The 24,095-nt window shown below is 53.3% G+C and overlaps 9 protein-coding genes across 9 annotated transcripts; 5 read left to right on the forward strand and 4 right to left on the reverse strand.

Annotated features, from left to right (window-relative positions):
- Window positions 1-5,779: 5,779 nt before the first annotated feature.
- Window positions 5,780-6,385, forward strand: MFIFM68171_07284 (uncharacterized protein; the record flags this gene model as incomplete). Its single annotated transcript, XM_071062704.1, has 1 exon — window positions 5,780-6,385. One exon carries the CDS (start codon window positions 5,780-5,782, stop codon window positions 6,383-6,385), a length of 606 nt encoding a protein of 201 aa, XP_070918805.1.
- Window positions 6,386-7,041: 656 nt separating this feature from the next.
- MFIFM68171_07285 (uncharacterized protein) lies at window positions 7,042-7,827 on the reverse strand (the record flags this gene model as incomplete). The annotated part of the gene is made up of 3 exons (XM_071062705.1): window positions 7,042-7,174; window positions 7,270-7,556; window positions 7,642-7,827. 3 exons carry the CDS (start codon window positions 7,825-7,827, stop codon window positions 7,042-7,044), a joined length of 606 nt encoding a protein of 201 aa, XP_070918806.1.
- A 1,135-nt stretch (window positions 7,828-8,962) lies between these two features.
- MFIFM68171_07286 (uncharacterized protein) lies at window positions 8,963-9,304 on the forward strand (the record flags this gene model as incomplete). Its single annotated transcript, XM_071062706.1, has 1 exon — window positions 8,963-9,304. One exon carries the CDS (start codon window positions 8,963-8,965, stop codon window positions 9,302-9,304), a length of 342 nt encoding a protein of 113 aa, XP_070918807.1.
- A 1,312-nt stretch (window positions 9,305-10,616) lies between these two features.
- MFIFM68171_07287 (uncharacterized protein) lies at window positions 10,617-12,175 on the forward strand (the record flags this gene model as incomplete). Its single annotated transcript, XM_071062707.1, has 2 exons — window positions 10,617-11,457; window positions 11,514-12,175. 2 exons carry the CDS (start codon window positions 10,617-10,619, stop codon window positions 12,173-12,175), a joined length of 1,503 nt encoding a protein of 500 aa, XP_070918808.1.
- A 2,570-nt stretch (window positions 12,176-14,745) lies between these two features.
- MFIFM68171_07288 (uncharacterized protein) lies at window positions 14,746-15,835 on the forward strand (the record flags this gene model as incomplete). Its single annotated transcript, XM_071062708.1, has 3 exons — window positions 14,746-14,758; window positions 14,857-15,105; window positions 15,210-15,835. 3 exons carry the CDS (start codon window positions 14,746-14,748, stop codon window positions 15,833-15,835), a joined length of 888 nt encoding a protein of 295 aa, XP_070918809.1.
- A 509-nt stretch (window positions 15,836-16,344) lies between these two features.
- Window positions 16,345-16,639, reverse strand: MFIFM68171_07289 (uncharacterized protein; the record flags this gene model as incomplete). The annotated part of the gene is made up of 2 exons (XM_071062709.1): window positions 16,345-16,506; window positions 16,589-16,639. 2 exons carry the CDS (start codon window positions 16,637-16,639, stop codon window positions 16,345-16,347), a joined length of 213 nt encoding a protein of 70 aa, XP_070918810.1.
- A 2,190-nt stretch (window positions 16,640-18,829) lies between these two features.
- On the forward strand, window positions 18,830-20,041 carry MFIFM68171_07290 (Chlorophyllase; the record flags this gene model as incomplete). The annotated part of the gene is made up of 3 exons (XM_071062710.1): window positions 18,830-18,885; window positions 18,953-19,700; window positions 19,802-20,041. 3 exons carry the CDS (start codon window positions 18,830-18,832, stop codon window positions 20,039-20,041), a joined length of 1,044 nt encoding a protein of 347 aa, XP_070918811.1.
- A 2,582-nt stretch (window positions 20,042-22,623) lies between these two features.
- Window positions 22,624-23,035, reverse strand: MFIFM68171_07291 (uncharacterized protein; the record flags this gene model as incomplete). The annotated part of the gene is made up of 2 exons (XM_071062711.1): window positions 22,624-22,765; window positions 22,836-23,035. 2 exons carry the CDS (start codon window positions 23,033-23,035, stop codon window positions 22,624-22,626), a joined length of 342 nt encoding a protein of 113 aa, XP_070918812.1.
- A 431-nt stretch (window positions 23,036-23,466) lies between these two features.
- On the reverse strand, window positions 23,467-23,682 carry MFIFM68171_07292 (uncharacterized protein; the record flags this gene model as incomplete). The annotated part of the gene is made up of 1 exon (XM_071062712.1): window positions 23,467-23,682. One exon carries the CDS (start codon window positions 23,680-23,682, stop codon window positions 23,467-23,469), a length of 216 nt encoding a protein of 71 aa, XP_070918813.1.
- Window positions 23,683-24,095: the final 413 nt, after the last annotated feature.

Below are 24,095 nucleotides of genomic sequence, written 5' to 3' on the forward strand. Positions count from 1 at the left end.
ATGAAGGCATTAGGAGGCATGGAGAGGTTGATGAGGCTCGGCTGCGGTGCAGTCCAGTGCGGATTCGGATCAGGCTCTCTGTTCCCCTCTTTTCCAATCATCCAATAAAAGAGGATCAGTGTTGTGGAGGCAGAGTAGTTGGTGCCTTAGGAACAAAGACACGTTGGAGGATATAGACTGTAGTCCTATGCGACGATTGTTGGATACTAGTCTGGCGCTTCCCACCAATGTCGGTTAAAAGATGGACTGTTGCATTGATGTTAGTAGCATCGATGTTAGTACTATCTTCCTAGTTGACAATGCGAAAAAACGAACATTTTCTTCTCGACAATGAGGTCATCCCGTTCCTTGGGGTTTGCTTTGTTCGGGGGGTTCTCAGATGCGAATCCCGAGGTTTCGCGAATGGACATGTCCGCAAAACCTTGTCGAGCTGTGGTCGGCGGCTCACGAGTTGCTGGGTGGCGTCCTCCAGCCTCGATATCGTCTGAATATTGACGCTCTCCACGGTTTGTCTTAATGGGACTCTTGCAACCATGCAAAGAGCACCAGCCCGAGCCGCTCGTCTCAATGGGTCCTTTGCAGTAATCGCATGATACCAGATTGCCAATACGGCTCTATTCGTGTCGCTTCCTGGAAGTAGAAATACACTGAAGAAGACAAAGACTGTCTCCCACATCCCCTGGCCAGGTGATACTATAACAGTTAACGTACATTATAAGCGAGTTAAACACTTCCACCTACGATACAATACTTATCCCCAACTTCAACAACCTAACCTTGAGAACCAACTATAATTACATCAGAAATAGATGTATTAGACGATTCTGTAGCCTCTTAGCAAGTGCGCGCATTATAGCCAGGCTTGCCGCATACTGTTCTTCTGCCAGGCGAAGTATGACAGACTTCCGCAGATCCTCAGCGGTCGCCTCGATGACGACTTGCACGGCCCTCATCTCGGCCATGACTGTCGCGATGTCACAGTCGCGTTTCCACGTCTCAGGGGCATCGCCTTGTGTGGCGCTAGACACGTAGAGGTGCACCCCGTGGGTATATATCTACAGCAACTGAGACGAGATTTAGGTCAGCAGTGCTCTCATCTAGTACATAATCTGACGTGATTTTTTGACCAACTAGACTTCGCCAGTGGGTCTAACTGCCCTACTAGGATTATTTATGCTAACTTGTCACTTTATACCCCCTGTCTCTGTATGAACACATGTAGCTTGTTGACGCGTGCCGCCTACGGTCGAAAGATATGGAGCTGGTGCCGTCCTCACGGCCGGCTCCGAGACTCCAGGCTCGGCTGTCTGGTCAGTCTAGATATATTCGGTCGCGATAGCTTTCATTGCTACAGGCGCCTACCGGAAGACCGCTATAAGGTGTGTTGGTAGATCGACATCATACTGCATCAGCGGGCGCCTAGCCTATAAGGGTAGGAGGGGTAAAGCATAGCAGCGAAACACGGAGACGTGATTGCGTTCTGGGAGACTGGTCGCCTTTATTCGGCGTAGCCTCCTAAAAGAGAACGATCAAGCTATCGGGGAAGTTAAAAGAGGAGTACCCTGTTTCAGCAGCGCCAGCAGCCCAATACCATCCACAGAACTCCCGTTCTACCCAACGCTATAGAATCGTACGATAACCTCGATTCACAAATTCAGTAGCTAGAGAAGGCAGGAATTCTGCACCTAGCTATCTTCCATGCTATAGTTCCCCAGACATTCTATTTGCAGCATACTGCTCCCTATAGCCCTCCTCCTAGCCTCCATGTGCTCGAGTTCTCTTCACAAATCCAGGGTTATATACTGCATTTGTATAGGGACCTGCTAAGCACAGGAGCTTTTAAGGGCTTCCTCCACTCTTTCCTACTACAGTCTTACAGTACTGGATACTCTATTAACATTATCCTCCCTAATAACAGTATGGAGGCCTAGAGGTATATGCAATTGGTTCTATAACAATGTCTCCAACTCTACTAATGATGATAGTTTATTTAATTTTATTTAATATGGTTAAGTATCTAGAATATTGAGTTGGGGCAAACAGTCCCCAGAGAGCAGGGTCCCTCTCGTCAGAGGGACACAGTTGCTAGGATGGTGGCCCGGGGGCTGGAACTTGCCGTGGGCCCATTTTTCTTTCGCACTATAAGTAGGGCCGCCCTGGCCGTTGCTCCTTAGACAGAGAAATCAATTCAGCACTCTTTTCCACACATGTTGCAGGCTCAATTGACGAGCCTTGTTTGCGTGCAAAGTGATCCCCCTCTGACCAGAGAGAGCTCTATCTGCACATGTTGTTTTGACCTTGTTTAGGTTGCAGGGACCCAATTTGTGATGGTGTCGCCTTGTCTATCTTATCTGTCTGGCATCTGGCTGTCTTTGCCCTCCCCCTTGTTTTGGTGGGTATGTGGGTGTAGATGTGTGTTTCTGCATCATTTCAATGCTAAAGATAATGGCTTGCTTTTACTTCCTAATCTACTGTACACAGGATTTAAATCTTCTCCAAGTGGCAAATAAGGCTAAGAGCTAAAATATTCACTACAAGAATTTTTTAGTTATAGCAAACTAGTTCTATAATCTAAGTAAATACATCTTTAATGTATTTAACTACGTATATTATTAGTATACTAGGTATGCTCTATAAATATACTATCGAACTGAGACATTAGCGCTGAATTATTTTATAACTTCCCAACTGTTAAGGAAATTATAGAAGTCGATCTAAGCCAATATATTTATTCGAACTATTAGCAAGAGCTTGGAGTACTGTAAATACTCAACCTTAACAAATCTATTAATGCAGTTTATAGAAGCACAGCTGGACTACTTCGGCAAGCACATGTTCGAAAAGAAGAAAGACTCTCCGAAGCCACCTAAGATAGGGCCACACCAATTTAAGTTGGAGCCGGCAAAGGTACCTTGGACAAGTAAGGTCATGTTTCTGAGGGATAATAAAAATATTATAAAACATGAGCATTACTCTAAGGTACCTTTAGCTATCTCGTCTGCCTCTGCCAAGGATAATAAATCCCGTTACTCACAGCAGATATACCCTTAGTAACACCAGCGCGTGAAACATTACCAAAGCTGTTACTTAAGGTAAGCGCAGAAAGCCGCTGTACAGCTTATCATACTGGATCGACTGTTGCCCCCGGGGAGGGTAAAAGACTAGACTCGCTTCCTCGCGCTTGTTAGACTGCGTTGTCCTTCCAGAGTTTGCCTTGGTGTACGTCATTACGATTTCTGGAGGTGTAGTTGGTAGCTGCTCCTAGAAGTGGTGTGTGGGTAAGTGAGCAGATTAAGGTAGGGAGCCGGCCCGTAGGACGATCTATCTCCATCAGCCACCGGTATAGCACAGTAGAGCCCGCCGTAAAATGGAAATGACGCTTAGCCCATCAAATATTCATGAAGTGGATACTACGGTTTCCTCGATTGAGGTTATGCTTAAGACGAATATATTAACCTTTACCATCGTAGCCTCTCACCCTTGTCTCCATCTCCGCCCCAGAAGTGGGAAAAGTCCCCCCGCACTTTAACATTATTACACTTAACCGGCAACGCTAAGGCAGGCCAGAATAATTTTCGACATTCAAGGGCCACTGATCATGTTGTCAGACTGCTACAGCACCTGCTTGAATACATAAAAGGGAAGCGAGCGTCCCCTTTCCCACTCTTTTGATCCAACACGCAATCTCGGTTCTCTCTTTACTTGCTCTCAATCCCTCGCCCACCAATTCAGCACTACGGTCTCCTTCACCGTCATTGTATCAACTGCTTTCCTCATTTCAGCGCTCACGCTCGCCACCTCACTTGCTCAACGCGGCGATGATGACGATCGCCGCTTCAGGTACACCTGCCAAATGCCGTTGACGCCGTACAACAACCCAGTCAGTTGCATTGGGAAGTGTAGGCCTAGATGGGCCCGAGGCGAGGGTCGCCCTTGCGGCGACCAGGGCGACCTCCCGTGTCCGGGATGGTTCACATGCATGATCCCTCTTATCTTGTGTCCGCTTGGAGAGGAGGAACGGTGCCGATGACGCTGCGTGAGGGTTGATTGATTTACGAGGGCGGATAACGATGCCTCCGCCCCAACAACAACGGCGAAGAAGCTCCCAAGATCGACGGAAAGAACACAATTGCTTCAGCACTATGTTCCATTTTGACAGCAAGAAACTCTGCAGGAGGCACTCGTTACCGCTCTCCGGGATAGAGAGGACGCAGATCGTAATCATCACCATAGGGATGGTCGACCGAGCCATTTCCCCCTCCCCCCTTCCCCCTTGTTCATAAAAATTACTATTCGTACCATGGACTAACGTAATACCACTTTGACAGAACGTCGGAGCCATTCGGGCCCCGGACGGGAGCCCGGGGACCGGCGGTCAGCTTTGACCCAGCCACAGGCCCGAGCCTTTAACGCCCGAAAAGCCCCACCCAACCCCAGGATTAAGAACCTCTGTCCCAAAGTTAGGGAAGCATGTGCTAAAGAAAGATCCAGTTTACCTAGAACCCGCGGAAGAAAACATATTACGACTATGACTGCTACGAGAGACGCCCACGGTCTTATTTGGACGCATTTTATCTCTCTCTACCCTAGATGACTTTCTTACAACGTTTTCATGCTTAGAATATCAGCTGACTCTGAAGTAACAAATGCAGCTGGCTCTTGATATTGCCGCGTCCATTCTACAGTTTTAGAAGACGCAGTGGTTCAGTGAGGTTTGGAGCAGCAAAGCCAATCGATTTCTCGATTCCAACATCGGCGCCGGCACAAGAAATGCTAGCAACACGCCGGTCTGTCCATCTGTTTATTGAGCAGCACCTCCAAATCCCCGACCAACCGGTGGAGCAACAATGCTTTTCTTCGCCGAGACCCCTGACCGCTTTGCTCGAGCTCGCTATTATCTTGCTCGAGATTCGGTATCATGAACCTCTACATCAGTGGGCCGCTGCCAAGGGATTGAGGTGGGACTGAGAACAGGGGGAGGACCACGCAACTAACTGGCTGCAAAAAACTTCTGACAAGTTGGAGCCAGGATACTTGTCGGCTGTAGAACAATGTTGGCAATCTATGCGGCCGGGGTGCGTTCGTGGGATAGGGGGAATTTAGGAACAAGTATTGCGAGAATATCATCAAGCCACCGATGAAAACCTGTATGGCTTGGGCTGAGGAAGGCTGTTGAGACGGTGGTAGTCACTCATCATGTATGTTGTTGAGCGTGGAAGGAGCTATATTACTACGATTACCCGAGCGACAAAGCTGCCCGTGGACAATACGCAGCATTTCGACTTGAAATGATAATGAGAGAAGGTGTCCTCCAACTTGCAATTACCGAGCGATGTCGTCTATTTCTCACCATGCCAATATACCACGAAGTTCATTCGCGGCACTCTACAACAGACCGTCAATCGATTTCTTGCCAGTTTCAAGAACTGTAACCGAAAGGATGTCGCTTGGGATGCATCGAACGATTCCGGGAAAAAGACTGCATTCTATTTACCCACCGGCGTAACCTGGTTGGCACCAACCTAGAAATTGCCAATCAACTTCTCCCGGCACAGCGGAGCCAAGTACAAATATTAGAGTTATATTCTAAATCTAGTTCTACTTAAATGTGCTATGATATCGGTTCTGCCTGTTGTCTGGTGTCGCTCCATCGCTCACCGCGTTTTCAGGCTCGAGCGTTGTTCCGGTCAAGGCCCCATCGCCCACATTTCTCGCACAGCAATAACCACGACCACCCCAGCACCGCCGCTACAACCGAGAACAAAGAATAAAAGAAAATATGCATCCCTTCTTCCTCTTCTTCCCCTTCATTGCCTTCTCCCTCCCCTCTCCCTCCCCCTCGGACTCCGACCCCGTGCCCTGGGCAGCAGAGCTCAACACGCCATGCGGCGGCGGCCTCCCCGACTGTCCGACGCTGACCTGCATCCCGCTCTCACCCAACTGCACCGTGTGGAACAGGCGCTACGGCGACCCCTGTCCGGGCACCTGCCAGTACATCGACATCACGCACCAGCACATCTACACCGTGTGCGGCGGATGGGGCTTCTACGACGACTGCGACGAGCGGTTTGAGTCGTGCATCGCCGATCCGCGACACGACGACTCCTGCGGCCCGTCGTGCGACGGGATGGGCATATGTCATCCGAACATGGAGATTTGCGGCTTTGCCGACTGGGTCGGCGATGGGGTGGGGTATGTCTGTCCGGAGGGGAAGGCTTGCTTTATGGGGACGTATAGGACGACGAATGGGAGCGTTGGGGGGGCGTGTTTTCCGTTGAGGTACGGGTCGGATTACTATGAGAAGACGAAGAAGGAGGAGGTGATCAGGGAGGATCAGAATGGGGATCAGAGGGAGGATGGTTTGGAGGGGAATGCCGGGGAGTAAAAGAGGGGGGGGGGGGGGGGGGGGTTAGTGGTGGCTACGGTGGGTGTTGGGTTAGATGGCGGATGGAAAGAGACGTGGACTGAGTATGGTTGGTATCATTCATCGACTCGTATGTGCATCTAATCATGTATGTACCGGTCCGGAGGTCCAGTTTACGTTCTGCACTATCCAAAAGTTTGGGATCAAGCAGCGCCTGTACCTAATTCTCGAAGATTTGTACTCGAAATACAGTTGTAGCTCGGTGGAGATGAGTAACGGCCGAGAGAGAACGCTCCCTGTAAATTTCATGCCAGCTTATATAGGACCTGGTGATAATTACTGTCTCCAATATGAATATTCGAATGATGCCGTCCCTTTACATCCCCATCTAGCTGGAAACCCCCATTCAAATAATATGAATCAACATCGACGTCATATATGCTGACAGTAACCCTAAAAAAACAGGGGGAAAGGAATTGAATAAATAAATTAAAACTCCGGCTGCCTTGCAGGAGTAACACTCCTCCAAACCCAGGCCTGGGATTATATCGAACAAGCTGCCGGTGCAACTATGCCTTCATATCCTGCCCGGGATGATGATAATACATCTGGCCTTGTTCCTGCGGCGGAGGCGCGTGCATTGGCGCTGACTGCTGGTAATCTCACTGTTGCTGAGGTTACGGCACGGGCGAGTGATACGCCGCCGGCTGCCCAAGCATTCCCGGCTGCACATACACCACCTGCTGCGGCCGCCGGTTCCTGATGCTCGTCTCGACGCACGCAATCACAAACGTCACAAAGTGCAGGATCCTGCCGTCCCCGTCAGCGCATCAGCATCAACATCAGCGCCCATTAACACACGACGACACCCCCAATCAGCAAAAAGAGACGGAAATCAAACATACGTCAGCGCAGCCCCCAGCCCAACAAGCGCTTGCCCCCGCGCCTGGACGCCCTCCAACATAGCTACCAAATCATCATCGTACGTGTACGAGAGGTCGTCATAGTAAGCCATGTCGGCCACAAGAGACGTGGCGATGCCCCACAGGAAGAGGATGGCCGTACCCGGGGCAAGAGCGAGCCACAGCAGCAGGTCGACCGCCACGCATGCGCCCGGGTGGATGCCCCTGTGCCCGCGGCGGGCGAAGATGCAGACGATTTCCGCGAAGGACCAGATGGCGGAGACTGCGGACTGTTTTGCGGGGGATATGTGGTTAGGGGGCAAAGTGGAAACGCGGAGATCAGGAAGGGGGGGGGGGGGGCAGGGTTCGACTGACCTGTGGGGTGATGACGATGAGGGTTGCGATGCCCCAGATTCCGGTCGAGATGAGGGAGCCCACGAGGCCGATGTTTGCGACGGCCACGGCGAACTGGAGGGTTCGCAGGACGAGCTTGGTCACGTACATCCCGCGCGAGGAAATGTGAGGGGGAGGGACCTTTGTGGGTTCCATCATTGTGGTCATTTTTGTTGGGCGAGGGGAGCCGAGCAAGTTGTGGAGACTAATTTGGGTTTGAGGCAGGTGTTGAGGGGGTGAAGAAATAGAAACGAGCGGACGCCTCCGGCTCCAGTCAACTGGGTCAGATCGCGGGGGAGAGGGGAAGGAACCGGGGTTCCTCTGCGACGATGGGACACACCTTATCAATAGGGCCTCAGCAAGGCTTATTCCAAGGACGGGATTCAAACCCTCCATCTCTGGCTCTGCGGTAGTGTGGCTGAACCAAGTTCGGGACTTCAGGCGAAGACAGCGGTCCAAAGGGCGGCTCGCGAAATTAGATATCGCAGCCACAACTCAGCTTTAATATCCCCGACATAAATTACACAACCTCCTGGAAATTCGTCAAGGAGCTGTCTGCTTTTTCTGGGACTTTTAACCGCCGGCTCCACGCAAGGTGACGGAGATAGCACCAGATTTTCAATAGTTCAGCCACTTCTCCTTCCCCCGCGCTTGGAGCATTCAGCCGCAGCTGCGGCCAAGCCACCAGTATACACTGAATCATCGTGTAAGGATACCGACAGGGTTGGGAAGCTATTTGCTCTCTGCTTACTGGCTTGGCAGGTTTCAGGTTTCTTGGCCGCGTTTTCTCCACGGCAAACGTTTCGTTGTCTCGAGATACTTAGACTCAAGGATACAACCGGCGTGGCCAGAGACTTGTGGTTATTGTTAGTAGTCCGGAATAGAAAACTTCTTCGAGAAAAGCTAAGAAGTAAAGGGTTGTGGATGGGAGACAACTCGGATATCCAATGTACGCCAGAGCTCGATGTATACCCCTTGGCCTGGTCTCTAAACACAGACTGATTCTTCTGGGTTTGTCAAGGGGGGGGGAGGGGTTGCTGTGGTGGCTAGTGGGTGTGGCTGGTGGAGGTTGTTGTGGCCCGAGCAATGCAGAGTGTAGGGTCTCTGGCACATGCCCTCAGAAATAGTCCGTTGGCCGTCGCGAACATTTTCGTCTCTCATGTTATTTGCTCTATACACCCAAAAAAATGTCATCATTCCCAGGGTGCTAGACACGTTGCGTTCGACAAAACGTCAAGGCCACAAGGGATTGGGTGTAGCGATACTCGTGGTGTTGATAAGGCAAGGAGGCTTATCAACGCTCATGGAGTACGGCGTGCACCCCAACCCCGTCAACGAGAAGGGCATGTACATGGAGCCAGCCGCAACACTGATCGCTTTTACCTTTGACGAGATTAGGGAGTTAGACGCAATTTCCACCATTGACGCGTTTATCCACGTTGCTGTCACAATGCTTTCGCCGGCTTCCTTGGAGGAGGCCTGCCCTATGCTCGAAGGTGGGTGGGAAAAGGATGGGACAAACAACGCCCCGTCACCGGACCTTGCATTCTGTTTCCATCCCCGCAGTTTCGAAGCGTTCATTACTCTCATGTCGCTCCTGCCTGTGGGCTTTTCTGCACAACAAGGCCCGCTCCGTGTCTGCTAACCGGAGGTGGTGGACTGGGCTATCAACGACATCCTCATCTCGGAGCTGGTACAAGTGTTTGCCAAGCATGCTCACGGTGCTGAAATTGGGTTCAATCTGCAGCTCACGATGCAAGTTCTGGATTTTTGGTACCAAATCTGAGGGAAGCGGCACGCGATGCACGACGCCGCCGACGCAGATCCCACAACCACCACGACGAATCGCAAACCCTATCATGAATGATGAGGGCGCACAGGACAACGTATGCTTACCGGTTCCGTGGCAAACCTCGCAGCACATCCCTAGTTCATCATTGGAATGGCAAATCGCACCGCAGCCCATACCTCAGCCCAGCCAGTACCATCTCATGGCACCTCCCAACACCCAAGCCGGCTTGTACCCGGGATTCAGCGCGCATGAAGATTCACTTGGCCATGTAGGCTCTATATACGGTAATGAGCATGCTCATTACCCTGCCCTGCTCGGCCCGCCTGCTGTCATACTGCACCTTAGACACCAGGCAGAACCGCCTATGGAATCTGCGGATTATACTTCCAAAATGTGCTGCACAGTTATGTGCAGTCTCGGGGTCATGATAATTGGGACGGCCCGGGAGGATTTCAACCTCCCACAGGCCATGGGGACAGCTGTTTCAAGCCAGAGGGCAGCGGGGCGATGGCAGCGGCTTTCGGCATCAAGTTGGACGTGGGCAGCTGCTTCAGTATCCGGCATCTCAGTTATCAGCTGGCGTCGGGGCGGACGTTCGTTTCGAGGCCAAAGGGGCCGTGGCGGGGACCGACGATTCGACGAACGAAGACGGCTCGGACACGATAGAATAGATGACGCCCCCCACGCAGGGTCAACCCAACGTTGCTGCCTAAACTGGCATTTTCGTCGCAAGGGATTTCTGGTCCTTTGTATACACCGGATGCTTCTGTGGTTCTTTGGCCACCGTCGGCCATTGCATGCACTGGAAGTATTAGCCGGTCGAGGAATCCATCTGCCTGCCGCGAAGTCCAGTGCCAGCAGTCTTTGGATACCCTGGGTCAATTGCAAGCGATTTCAGAAGCATTAGAGGCTTCTTATGTGTATACCTTGAGACGTGGGTGTGCATGGACGACGGAAAGTCTCCAAGACGAGCGCTGACGTCATGGCCGCCATCACGCCTCAAAGTGTCGAGCATGCCAACTTTTTCAATCGAAATTCAACACCACACTTCAGATCTCCAATAACGGTATTAAGCCGCATTGCCTATCGTAAACGTCCTTTACAAGCCAAAGCGGCAAAGAAGAAAAACAGAAATCCCCCGCCCCCTCAGTCACCGGCTCAAACCATGAACATCAACCTCCCTGACCTCGTCCGCTCCGCCCTGCCCCCGGATCGGCGGCGCGGCAACGACGACGATGACGACCACGCCCCCAACAAAAACGTTGCCATTCTCTCCGACAACTGGACCGGCACCATGAACCGCAATGACCCGTCCTTCCTCTCATCCTCCTTCCCCCGCGACCCGCCCAAGCTCTTCCTCGCGTCCGACACCCCCACCCCGGACCACGCCGTCCTCGCCGCCTGGCGTGCTGAGGGCTTCCACGTTCTGGACCACCTGCCCCTCGGCACCGACCCGGATCCGATCCGCACGCTCCGCAGCCTGCACCGCCGCGCGAGGCTCGGGCCGTGCGAGACGTACGGCGTCGTGGCGTTCGGCGAGGCCGCGGCGCGGTGTCTCGAGCACTTCCACGTGCTGGACAACAACCCCGAGTTGAAGATGGGGTGTCTGGTCGCGTATTACCCGCCGAGGATCCCCGATCCGCGAACGAGGTTTCCGTCGGCGGTGAGGGGGGTTGTGGTGCATCTCCCCGTTGGGGGACGGGTTGGGGTGGTGCGGCAGAGTCAGATGGTAGGGATTCAGGGGAAGAAGAGGGTCGTGGAGGTGGATGTTCCCAGGAAAGGGATGGGGACCGGTGGGAAGGTGGTTGGTGATGGGTGGGGCGGTTATGAGGTCTGGGGGTACGACGCCGAGGTGGGGTTCGCGGAGGAGGGGAGGGAGGAGTACGATGGAATATGTGCCGGACTGGCGTGGGCGAGGAGCTTGGCGGTCGCGAGGGCGGCGCTGTTGGGGATGCAGGGCGATGGGAGGGACGGGAGGGAGGGGGTGATGGATACATATTCGGAGGGTGAGTAATTAACCCTTGAATTTCCAGACGGCCGGTGATGCTGACTTTGGGTCTAGGAAAATGGTTCACGAGAGACGTCTCGCAAATTATGTCGGGATTCCCGGCGCACCGGGTGCCGAGCGTCACATACGTCCCCACGTGCAGCGGAGGGACCGGAAGGGACGAGATCGAGGAGTTCTACCGCCGGTACTTTGTCGACGCCAACCCGCCAACGCTGGAGACCACGCTCCTCTCACGCACTGTCGGCGCCGACCGCGTGGTGGACGAAATCTTTGTGTCGTTCAAACACACGCAGGAGATGCCGTGGATCCTTCCGGGCGTGCCGCCCACGAACAAGCGGGTTGAGGTTGTGTTGGTGAGCATCGTGGCGTTCCGGGGCGGGAGGCTGCACCATGAGCATGTGTATTGGGACCAAGCGAGCGTGCTGGTGCAGGTCGGGCTGTTGGATCGCAAGGTCGTGCCGCAGGTGGCGAAGGACAAGGGGACGCAGAGGCTGCCGGTTGTGGGGAGGAAAGCTGCGAGGCGTGTGTTTGGAAGCGTGAGTGAGGCGGAAGATGTTGAGACGAATGACCTGATTCGGGCGACGGAGGGTGGTGATGATGGCTCTGCGAATCGCAAGAACGGTACTAGTAGCGTTGAGAATGGGCGGACGAGTCAGCCGAAGCAGAAACTTGCGGAACGGAAGAAAGCGGGCAAGGAGTCGAACGGGGAGGCTTAGATACGGCCAGAAAATATTCTTGTTACCTTAGGCAACCTGGCTTCTGTACTTATTTATCCAAGATACAGATTCCCCGTGCCGGCATCCCGTGACAAATGTTTGGCAGTGGCGGCGAAACCAACTTCACCGTAACTATAGCCACTCTGTTTTTGCTCTAAACAAATCCATTGCCGCCATGGTAAGTACCGAATTTCGCCGTTTAGGTTTTTAGCTTCCAAGCCGTATGAAATTATCGGCTATCATCTTGTATCAGTCCAACACACTACGTCTCAGCAAACATTCAAGACGCCGTGCGAAGCGCCTCCAGCTGACGCCGCACCGTTCCCACCTCGTCCGTAGCCTCCCGTCCCTCTCCATCAGGCGGAGAGTCTCTGCTACGGTCGCGCGGTGGAGGGTCAGTCCGTTCTCTTTCCCTAGCAGGAGAGCCTCTTGTTCCCGGTCATGGGGCGTGTGATGGGGGATGTGTGGGGATATTCCATGGTCTGGGGTGCTCATGATATTCTCCGTTGCTTCCGCCCCTGATACATGTGTCCGCGCGGGTGTCCTTGGGGGGGAAGGGCTGGTTTCGGAGGCTCAAGATTGCCCAGCGGCGTGGAATACGACTCAGTGACTCTCACAGGCGGGCCAGCAACCACGAAGAATGAGCCGCGTCCGCGAGGTGGCACGAGGGGCTTTGGACGTGCGTCCCCACACCATAGCCCTCTCCTGGGAGCTCCGGTTTTGATGTGACGTCCGTGTCGGAGAACCGATATCCTGGTAGTTTATTCAGCTCTTGATCGTGCAGTTTTTGATGGCGTGTGCCTCTGTGTCACTAGCAGCTGGCTCTGCTTTAGATACGGATATCCCGGGGAGTTCACCGAGTTTGACACAGTGTGTGCCTCTTGCTCTGAGTTTGTTTAGTTCATCGTACGGCGGGAGACCCGGGTCCTTGGCGTGTTTGCAGCGCCACAGGTAAAAGAAAACCTGAAGAGAATGTCTAGAATAACTACCCCGCCGGTGAGGGCAATGCCTACTTTGGCCGGGGTAGAAAACCCAGACGTGTTGCCCTGCGCTGAGGGCACTCGAGCAGTAGAGAGCCGCATTCACGGTGGCGGTGAGACAGCCACTACCCGGTTTGGTATTGTCGTCAGTTTGGGCTGTTGGCTAAGGGCCGAAATGGTGAATGGAAGGGGGATTACCGCGGACAGCAAACGGTGATTGTCTCGTCTGGCACGAGGTTCGGGAGCCCGTTATTGATTTGAAGAGCACCGCGTAGTCGTACACGCTCCAACGAGATGGGCAGAGCCCTGGACAGTAGTAATAATTGAAGCCATTCTCGAGGCGGTAGACACCGGGCCGCAGCGCATGAGGCAGGCAGCAGGACGAGCCAATGGGGTTGAAGTCGACCAAGTCCCCACTTGGTCGTCGAATACAGGCCAGCCAGGGCGCGAAATCGAACTCAGCATCTGGTATGGGCCCAAATCTCGCAGAAGGAACCGGCTTCCAGACTACACCAATTACACTTCATGTCATACAGTCCGCCCTCAGGCTCCCCAAAGTATCCGTCTCCTTACGCTTCGGCCAGGAAAATATGACGGGCCTTGTCGAGCAAATCTCAAAGAACTCTCCTGGAAATTGTAGGACAATATAAGGCTATATCCTGGCGCTGGGGTACAAGAGAGTATACTATTTTACTGAAAACAGCAGTAGGCAGCTTAAACACATCCAAGACCCTGGACTCCCTTCTCAAACGCCTCAGCCAAGCCGACGAACCATTTATGCTTTGGATTGACCAACTGTATATGGGCCAAGAAACCACAGGTCCACGCCCAGCTGATAGACGGGATTCTCCTAAACTAAGGGAGAGAAAGGGGGGGGAGGGGAGAGACTATCCCTGATGTTAGGGATAAGGGTGGAAGCAATCGGGTAGTAGAGGCATTGCTCCAGACTCACGCTCTCAGTTTGGCTCCATCAGAATGGCCTGCAACAATCCCAGAGCCTCGAGAGGCTTGACTGGAACTCCTCGTGTGAGGAAGTAACGCTCATTAGCGACATTATCTTTATTAAATATAAGCCGCGACCTTTTAGCTGGCCATGAGCGTACAAACCACCAAGATACCAATTTCTGAGTAAGGCTCCCGCAATCGAGCAAGTTCTTAGATGTAAGTTGCTGATCTTGGGGTGCTTACGTTGATAGTGCGGTGATCGAGTCTGGTGCTGATTCATCTCAACGCGTGACTGGCGTCTGTGACGAATATTGTACATCTGACGAACCAAACTGCAAGATAAATTGCGAGGCCAGCTTAGAGAAGATAGAGTAATATGAGATTCCAGGAATGCAATTTTTGTCCGGGTGGGACATCTCACCTGCATTGGCGTTGCTGCGGCTCACGCGGTTCCAAATTTCCAGCTACCCCGGAGTTTGGGAACTCGGAGTTTACGGCGTTTGCGCATGAGTGAGAATAGAACCCTAAGAGTACATATAAGTCTAAAATTTTCATGGCAACAAATACAATTCCACTTGTTTTGCCCTATCATTTCTCGTGCACCAAGTCCAACGAAGCAAATCACTGCACGGCACTGGTCTCACCATGAGCTCTAACCGTCAAAAATACAATCTCCCCCTTGATGCTGTCTGGTTTAGAAGGTCGAGAAGCGCCACCCACCCTACCCATAGCATGCAAAGCTAACGCAATTCTCAGTAACCGGCTGTTCCTCTGGCATGGGGAAAGCTCTTTCCCTCCTCATCCTTGCCAAAGGCCAGCGGCTCGTTGCTACAGCTCGCAAGTTGTCTGGCCTCTCATACCTCCCAACCAACTCACCGAACCTACTTACCCTCTCTCTGGACGTAACTTCTTCATCCACAATCGATGCGGCAGTTGACACTGCCATAGCTCGCTTCGGCCGCATCGACGTCATGGTCAACAACGCCGGCTTTTCCTACAGAGGCGGTAATTTCCCCCTCCCCCCTCCCCCCCCAAAAAGACCCAACATCTCCTGATTGAAATCCAGCGTCAAATTAAGGACCTTGGCTAAACCGCGGTTCGCGTCACAGACACCGAAAACGCCTCCCTCCCTGTCGCCCGCAACCTTTTTGAAACCAACTTCTGGGGAACCGTCCTCCTCACCACGCACGCCATGCGCATCATGCGCTCCGTCAATCCCCAATCCGGGCCCATCGGCGGCTGCATCCTCAACATCACCTCCATGGGCGGGCGCGTCGCCTTCCAGGGCAACGCGTACTACCACGCCTCCAAGTTCGCCGTCGAAGGCTTCACCGAGAGCGTCTCCAAGGAGGTCCGCCCCGAGTGGGGGATCCATTTCTGCTGCGTCGAGCCCGGGGGCGTGAAGACAAACTACGTCAAGACGGGGAGGGAGAGGGCAATTCCGGTGCATGAGGCGTACGAGGGGGAGGATTCGCCGACGAGGAGGGTGGAGAGGTACTTGGAGGATGAGGAGGCGATGAAGGGGTGGGCGGACGCGGAGGTGGTGGTGGAAAGGATCTGGGAGTTGGTTGAAGGGGGCGAGGTCCCGTTGAGGGTGCCGCTGGGAGGGGATGCGTGGGGGGTGTTGAGGAGGGAGTATGAGCAGTATACGGAGGAACTGGAGAGGTGGAGGGAGTTTAGCGTCAGCGCGGGGAAGGGGGGCCAGTTGGAGTCAATTGATTTTCTGGGGAAGTGAGTGCGAGGACTATGGGAGTGAGATCTAACGCACCGTATATAAACAGTGACCAGGCGTAGCAGATGACCCAGCCCTGGAGATTCACGCCCCAGCTGGCGGTGAGCATCAATAGGCCAAGGAGCATGATAGAGGCGTCCTGGATGAGAATCCACCGCCGACCGATCCAGTCTCCAATCATCTGCCCCGCGTTAACTCTGCGTACCTTGCTTCGGTGGAATCTGCGAGGGGAAACGTACACCAACCAGCTGCTGGCCGGCCATAATACCAATGGCCTAATAGTGTGCAGTTAGCAAGTTGGGCAGTACCGAAGGCGGGGACCACAAAACTCCAAATAGGTGACGGAAGCTATCCAGTTCTTGCTGCAGTCGGTAGCACTGGAACCCCAGCACTGCGGCCACGCCAATTTGAACAGCGGCTCCAGGTTGCCAATGCTGAACAAGACGTATCGTTCCATCAAAAGCCCGCACCGGGCAGGAGAGTATGACGAATGTACCACCATAGGGGATCCTTCATGCCATTTGCCCAATGGCCTGCAGCTCCTTGCGGCTCTCGGCGCTGTTGATCGAGTGTATAAAGTGAGCCCGGGCCATCAGTGACAGGTCGGCCCGATATGTGTGGTCGGCGGTGTAGCTATCGTCAGGATGGGTGAGGTAGGCAAAGATGTTGGCTTCCTCTTCCGTCATGCAGGTTCCCGAGTCCGGGTAGTGGTCTTGCTCGGACCCCGTCTCGGGCCCATGCGGAACGGGTAGGTACCTGGGCGATCTCCGGTTCATGGTGCCGGTGATGATGGAGAAGGTTAGCCATGTCGGCGTGTTCCTCCTTTGTCCGGTTTAAGTTCGTCTGTAAATAGAAGCGATGAATGACGTCCAGACGCGACGGTCAGGCGACAGGACGACTGTTGCTAGTGGGGCGCTCGGGAACTGAAGTATTCTACCAGGGGATGCACACACCTCAGCTCGGCTCGTGCCCTGTAAGGCGCGTGGCGGAAATCTCACTACCAATGGCGTTTGCCAACTGCAGACCAACCACACGGCAGCAAGCATTACAGCAACTCTGCAGTGAGGAAGCTGAAAGGCCCAGACAAAAATGCCAATGCGGAAGTGCAATGCTTGGTTCTCGGCATCCCCACATGCTACAAATGCAGCGTCCCACTAGTGATCAGTTTGGCGTCCAGTCATATCCCAGCGCCCTCCTTTTCTTCACTGTGCCTTCAAAACACCAAGTCAGGACGATCACTTGGGCTAGTCCCTCCCCCGCGCCCAAGCAATTTTTTGAAGGCAACTCGGCCAGTCGACCTAAAACTATTCTCCTATTACCAGCTAGCGAAAGGCATGCGCGTACAGGAGTACCACATAGATGCAATTGAATACATAGAATCCGAATCTTCCATTACTTCGGTAGCGCAGGCAATACGCGTTGATATTTTGATGGATAACGTTATAAAAAAAATAGTAAGTTTTTGTAAAAAAATCCTGCCAAGATTTGCCAAAACCTACCAGGATTTAGAAAACTTCGGGGGACGGGGCTGTTTTTATATATCTATCAAAATCTCGATGCGTATAACGCGCGCCATTAAACCCATTAAGATTCGGATTCTTCGTATTCAATTATATCTATCTATGTAGTTTTCCTATACGCGCATGCCTTGCGCTGGGTGGTAAATAGGAGGATAGTTTGGGTCGATTGGCCAGATTGCCTCGATTTGACCATAAGGGGGGGGGAGGGCCAAAAAAAGGGGGCCTGACTAGGGTGTTTTGAAGGCACAGCACCTCGATCGATCCACATCCTATCTAACCTTCGTGTCTTCGACGTGGTCCTCCTCCACATCCTCGTTCAACTTGCCTCGGCCTTTTTACAACGTGGAACAGAAACAAAATCCCTCAGCCATTCTCCGGGGGATTTACTCCACCCCATTGCCATTGAATGTCACCAAATGGAGAATCCATATTCCGTATTCTGCATGGAGAAAACAAATGATAAGAAGCAAGCAATGGCTGGACCGTCACATTCACAAGTTAACTGCCTAGCTGAGTCTAAAGCGTGCCGCTTACCCGCTAAATAGGCCTGAATAAGTTCCGTTTCTAGTACTCAGGTACATGTCACCAATTGGTGGTAGCACGCGGCAACTTTGTCAATGCCCCGTGGCCGTGCCCTACTGTATAACACGAACACAACACAAAATCTGCCACATACAACTATATCCACTAGAAAACTCGGAATCCCGTCCGCTCTCCCATGAATAAGCCGGTGAGAGCCGGACTAGTAGTTGAGTCGGTGCCGACCAGCGAATCCCCCAGTGTTGTATTGTTTTTTTTTTTTGTCTTTTTTAATGTCCTGGTCATAGACACAAAAAGACAGATGCCTGTTACTCAAGCGGTAAGTTGCGTACGGTCTGTGACCTTGTACCTAATCCTTACATACTTGGAGTGCGTTAGGTAGTCGTTAGATATAATTGAAGACGCTGCCGAGGCCAAGCCCGGTAATTCTCACTACTCGTGCACATATACAGAGGAATAGACTGGACTAGTGTACACCGTAATCAATACTCCACGGATCCGTCGCTAAGAACTAATTATTTAATGTATGATGTCGCATCGCTTGCAAGCACGGATTACGACGCGGTTGTTGGTGCACTCCCTTGGACGGCGCAAAAGCGAGTCTCGGCTCCCCTCGGCTGTGGCTATCATATAAGAGATGTGAGGTAGGGACCTAAGCTGGGTGTGTGGTTGTGAGGTTGTGAGGGCGACACTCAATCAGGCTATTGTTGACCGCCGAGTTGGCGTTGCCAAGGCCGCTTCGGCAATCGCAGTCGGTAGTGGTTCTTTATCAGAACCGTCCAGAGACCAGGAGTAAAGTCCTTTGGTGTTGCTGCTGCGGGGGGAGAAGAATTAGTATATATTGTGGGTGATCTATGTCAACAATAGATGTTAGCAGCGAGGAAGTATTTCAGATCTCCAAGTAGTAGTGGCGGCAGTCCTTTCTAGCTTCTTGGAAATGGTCGTCCTCGCTCGTCTTGTGGCCGCGGTGGCGGTCAACGCGGCGGTCTCTGCGTGCGTCCTCCCTACCGGATCTGGGCCTGGTGCGGGAAATACCATCAACGCTGACACTGTTTGACAGAGCCAGAGCTCTCCCGGATGTTTCCTCCTCACTCGCGACGCGCCAGACGGGGGGCCAGTTCGTGCCGAAGCCGGGCTACTACCCCGCCACGGGCGACGACACCATCGCTGGCGGCATCTTTTGCATCTCGCTTAGCGACCTGGCGGCCTACCTTGCCAGGACGGGCAACAACCCGGGCGCCACCGGGACCGAGTCGCCCCGCTTGGGAGGCGGAGCGGGTTCCGCGTCCGGCACGGGCCCGTATCCCGCTAGGGCGACCACGGACCCGGCGCTGCCGAACCACACCATCTTCGCGCCGCGCGACCTGCCGCCTGCCAACATGACGCTCCCTTTCATCGCCTGGGGCAACGGCGGGTGCGCGACGGACCCGTCGGCGCACAAGAACTTTTTGATCGAGGTGGCGAGCCACGGGTACGTGATCGCGGCGGACGGCCTCGCCGGCGGGGTGGCGGGCAAGTCGCAGTCAATGGTGACGGACATGCGGGCTTCGCTGGACTGGGCGGCAAAGGGCGGCGCGGCGCGGTACGGCTCCACGGCAGCCGCATTCCAGAACGGTGCCGTCGCCACCATGGGCCACAGCTGTGGCGGGCTCGAGGCCATGTCGACGGCGTACCACGACGACCGGGTGAAGCGCATCATCCTGCTCAACATCGGTATCTTCCAAGACGAGAAGCGGTACCTGCTGCAAGAGATCAAGGTGCCCGTCGCCTGGTTCGTCGGCGGGCCCAAGGACATGGGGTATCCGAATGTAGGTTTTTTTTTTGGGGGGGGGGGGGGGGGGGTGGGTGTTTTTTAAAAACCGTTTCGAAGGGTCGGAATCTCGTGTCAGAATAGTACTAACGGAAACAGGCCGAAAAAGATTACAAGCTGCTCCCCACCGAGCTGCCCGCCTTCAAAGCCAGTCTGGATACCGGCCACGGCAGCACCTTTGCGGCCCCTAACGGCGGCAAAGCGGCACGCGCCGTCGTGAATTACCTCGAGTGGCAGTTTCGGAACGACACGGCGTCCCGGGCCAGGTTGCTGGACCCCAAGGCCAGTGGTAGTCTTGTGTCGGAGAATTGGGCTGTCGAGTACAAGAATTGGACATGATAACTGCGTGCCTCTGGCATTCAAGTGCAGGTACCAAGGGCATTTTAGCAATAGCATAGAGCATAAAGAGAGCGCCCTGCTGCAAGGTGTTCGCCATTCTCAATTAACTCTTTTTGTGCCCCCCCCCCCCCCCCCCCCCGGTCATGGAAATGGAAGCGTTGGATATCTTAATGATGGGCCCAGGGTGGCTCCTTCTATTCTATTGTTGAAGCAGCTAGATGACCAATGTCAGGTCGTGATTGGGACGAAGGCTTTGGTGCACTTGCTGGGGAGGTGCTGGGTACCAACGATTGCTACCTACGCAAGCTACGGTCGGTAATTTGCAGGAGCTCGTCGCGCCCTCATTGGTCCTGTTCCTTGGCAGAGGATGGCGGGGAATCGGTATAAAGCGTTGCCTAACATCCCAGGTCTCACAAATCACTGGTATATCGCTCGAAATCTTGGAGGGGGACACCACTCCTCAGTCCGCTAGCATCGCACAGCAGATGTCATGGGCCTCGAACAGAGAAACGACAAGAATCGAAGGTACGGCGTATTGCCCAGTTGAGCTTTTGGCATCAACATGCCCATGCTCTACGGGAAAGAGTCCAAGGCCTTTGCTAAACTCCAGCAGGAGATCCTGAAGGTCTCAGATAACTATATTATCTTCGCCTGGGCCTGCGTCGCCCATACCGCAAAGCTAGGCACACGTGTGGCACCGGCTATCACAATTTTGTACCCCTCGCCGCTTCTCTGGTTCCGTTCCAGAACTATCACTGGTTGCCCGACTTGCACGCCGCAAATACTTCCGTCACTTTTGACAACAAGGGCATCCACCTGAGCCTCAATGTTGCGGTATGTCCTGTCTCTCACTCTGCTACCCGACTTGCCTGGTATTCGGCCGGAGACTGAAACTCAGCAACTAAAATTCGACACAGTTCGGACGGATTGCCGTGCTGCCCTGCGAAGAGAAAATAGGCACCGATAAGATTGCGATCGTGCTAGCGACCGCTCCCTCGCAGGCCATCAACACCACGGATTACTACCATAGGTACGGGTCAGGAGCATTTATTTTGAAGGAGTCCGGTATGGAGGGGACTGGTCTGCCACGAGGCTAGGATTTGTGTGCTCTGGCGGCGCACGGCAACCGCAGTCAGGCGGGTTATACAAGAGGCTGCGGGATGCTGGAATGCTCAGCTGGTGGAACGCCCCCTCGAATAGGGGTCCTGGTCCTTGCCTCACTCATTTTACCAGGGAGCGGTCGCCAAGGCCCGGCAAAACGGTCATGATATAATCGTCAACCTGGCACTCGAGAAGTGCTTTGAGTCCCTCGAGTCGAGAGACGAAACAGCCCGAGCGGCGCTGTCCGGAGCCAGAGGAAACGGGCACCTGTCGACAACACTAATCATTGCTGCTGAAAAATATCGATCCTGTTTTGATCTTCCCTGACCTTACTCGTCTGCTTATCCTAATCCGGCTATTGGGCTGTTACCTGTATTTGTCCCTCCACCTTGTTTGATGGATATGTGGGTGTAGACATATGTTTCGGCCCCATGCCACTGTATGCACATAAAACAAGCGGGAGGAAAAAGACCACTAATGGCCGGACAGACAAGAGCAGGCAACCGCCACTGTAAGTTTCAGCAGCCTGGACAATGTTAAAGTAACGTGAGCAGATAGAGCTTCCTCTGGTCACCTTGTACGTAAGAAAAGCCCTCAAGTAGAGTGAACAACAAGAATGGAGAAACGTGTGGGATTGGATGCACCGCGAATAATCAATGCCCCAGATGACCGTGATTAAGGTGTAAAGGGAAATTAGATCCGCTACAAGACCTAGCCCCCACGGTATCATCCTAGAAAATACCCCAGTCTGACCGGAAGGCCCTAGATCCCTGGGGGCGGTTTCCTCTGACGTACCACGTTGGCGAAAGGCTATCCATGTAGCACATGGATGGTAATGAAACACTGGAGCTCAGAATCCGAGCCTCTCATTTCACATACTCGGATCTGGTTTACCTGTATCTGGTTTACTCGGGATCTGATTATGCACTCGACGTTTGAAGCTGGCTCTAGGAAGAACGTAAAATTGGGACTGTGTGCACCGACTTTTGTCTCATAGCGTTCTACCTAGGTAGTAATAGCTCGTAGTTCTGGCTTCAAGTTGTTAATGGATCTTGTACTGGCTATGTAAATCAAGGTACTCGGACTGGCCAGTCCCGGAACGAGTCTAGTATGGTGCCAAGATTCTTAGATCGATAGCGACGACAACCTAAGAAATCCTTCTCGGCACCGTCTCCTCCTCTGGCTCCCTCACCTAAGCTCCGTTCTTGTAAGCCATCCTCCCCAGGTAAACGTCATCTCTAACGCTGATGCCCTGACGCGTATCTGCTTGTGTCGCGGGCTTCATATTATGTGGGCCCATGTTGGTGGTGGCGACCGTGATTGTGTGTCCGGGGCAGGCGACGATCTCACCGCTGCCCTTGGCGTTGTTGTAGGACGCGGAGTTGTTGTAACGCAGGGGCACGCCGTCCGACTTCAAGTTGTACGACCAGTCAGCAGACCAGCTGGTCCCGGCCTTGAGTACCTTTTTTATACAAAGCGCGCTAGACGGGGATGGAGACGACCAGGAAGCCGACGGTGAGTTCAATGCACGACATGTAGCCTGCAGGGATCGCATCCCAGGAGCCATCAAGCGAGCTGACATAGAGCGAGTAAACGAGGCGGACGATGGATACAACCACGGCGCTGAATGCAAAGGTGGCCAAGTCAGCTGTGCGATGTCTCTCGTTGGGTGGAGAAATCAGCAGATACTTACCTGGAGCCTGCTGTAAACGTAGCAGTTATGACAAGCTTCTTCCCTGCGCTCGTGTTCAGTTTCAGAATGAGCGGAATGGGCAGCGTGATGATGACAAAATCAGTAATAACGCTGCAGATTTCGACTATTAGAGTCAGCTGGCTGAAATGAATACAATAGCCATCCAGAGAGTTGTCGTATGCTTTAGCGATTGGACGCATTGGAGAAAGGCCCCAGTGAAGCCGTCAGGGCCCAACCGAGGATAAAGGCAGAGAAGGTCCACAGCCACAAGCGAAATGTGCGAGATGGGAAAATGGACCGTAGAGACTGAGGATGCTGGACTTTAAGAGATCCATATAAATCCCGTACGAGCCCTCACCAACGATAGCGAAATAGAGACATTGGACCTCGGGTGTCAGCTTGAAGATTATGAAAAGGAGCATGAACCGGGCAGAAGGTAAGGGGTAATTAGGTTCCTCACCACCTGGAGCTTGGAGTGGTCTGTGGTGAAGATCATATGGCGCCCGCCCCCATATGGCGTGAGCATGGTTAACAGACGGCCGTTGTCACGAAGAAGACCTGTTGTTCGCAACCGGGCCGGTCAACAATAACCTAGGATGAGAGAAAGTTTGCGCAGGAGAGAAGAGTGCACCTATGCGACGAGAAGAAGCCAGTCGCTAATGTCAACGCGTAACGCATCGCGCTGCCACCAGCGACCCAAAATTCGCGCAATGACGAAGAGAGTGGAGAAGAAGCCTGTGATGACAGCACAAGTGATGATGTCAGGAACAAGGGTGTCACTCTCGTGAGTGAGCCAGTACTGCAGCTGTTCCGGCGTAAACGGGGAGCCTTGTATTGTAATACTCATGGAGAATATAATGGGGGCTCCTTACACCTGTCAACAGTGCGGCACCTTGGACATGAAGTGGGACTTTCTTGGGTATATAGTAGGCAAGTCCCTCGGTGGATCTACTGAGATGTTTATTACTTTACGTCTGAGAGCTCCTGGAAAAGTACTGGTCACGCGTCCCCTACCTCTTTCATTCTTTTCTCTGCCTTCACCTAGTGTGCTGTCTTTGCTGTCTCTGTAGGAGTAGGTAATTACTCCACTGATTACATGCCCTCCCAGTGCTTGCTTCAGATAACCCAAAGTACTTTACCTGCCTTACGTATGTGTCTCGTCCACCATGAGCCGCACGACGGGCTGTGATACCTCCCATACTACCACCTACCTATTTAAGCGAGCACCGCATAAAGCAACCATCCAGTAATTGTCCAAGA

The sequence above is a fragment of the Madurella fahalii genome (genome assembly GCF_045866475.1).
Source record: "Madurella fahalii IFM 68171 DNA, scaffold_4, whole genome shotgun sequence".
NCBI lineage: Eukaryota > Fungi > Ascomycota > Sordariomycetes > Sordariales > Madurella > Madurella fahalii.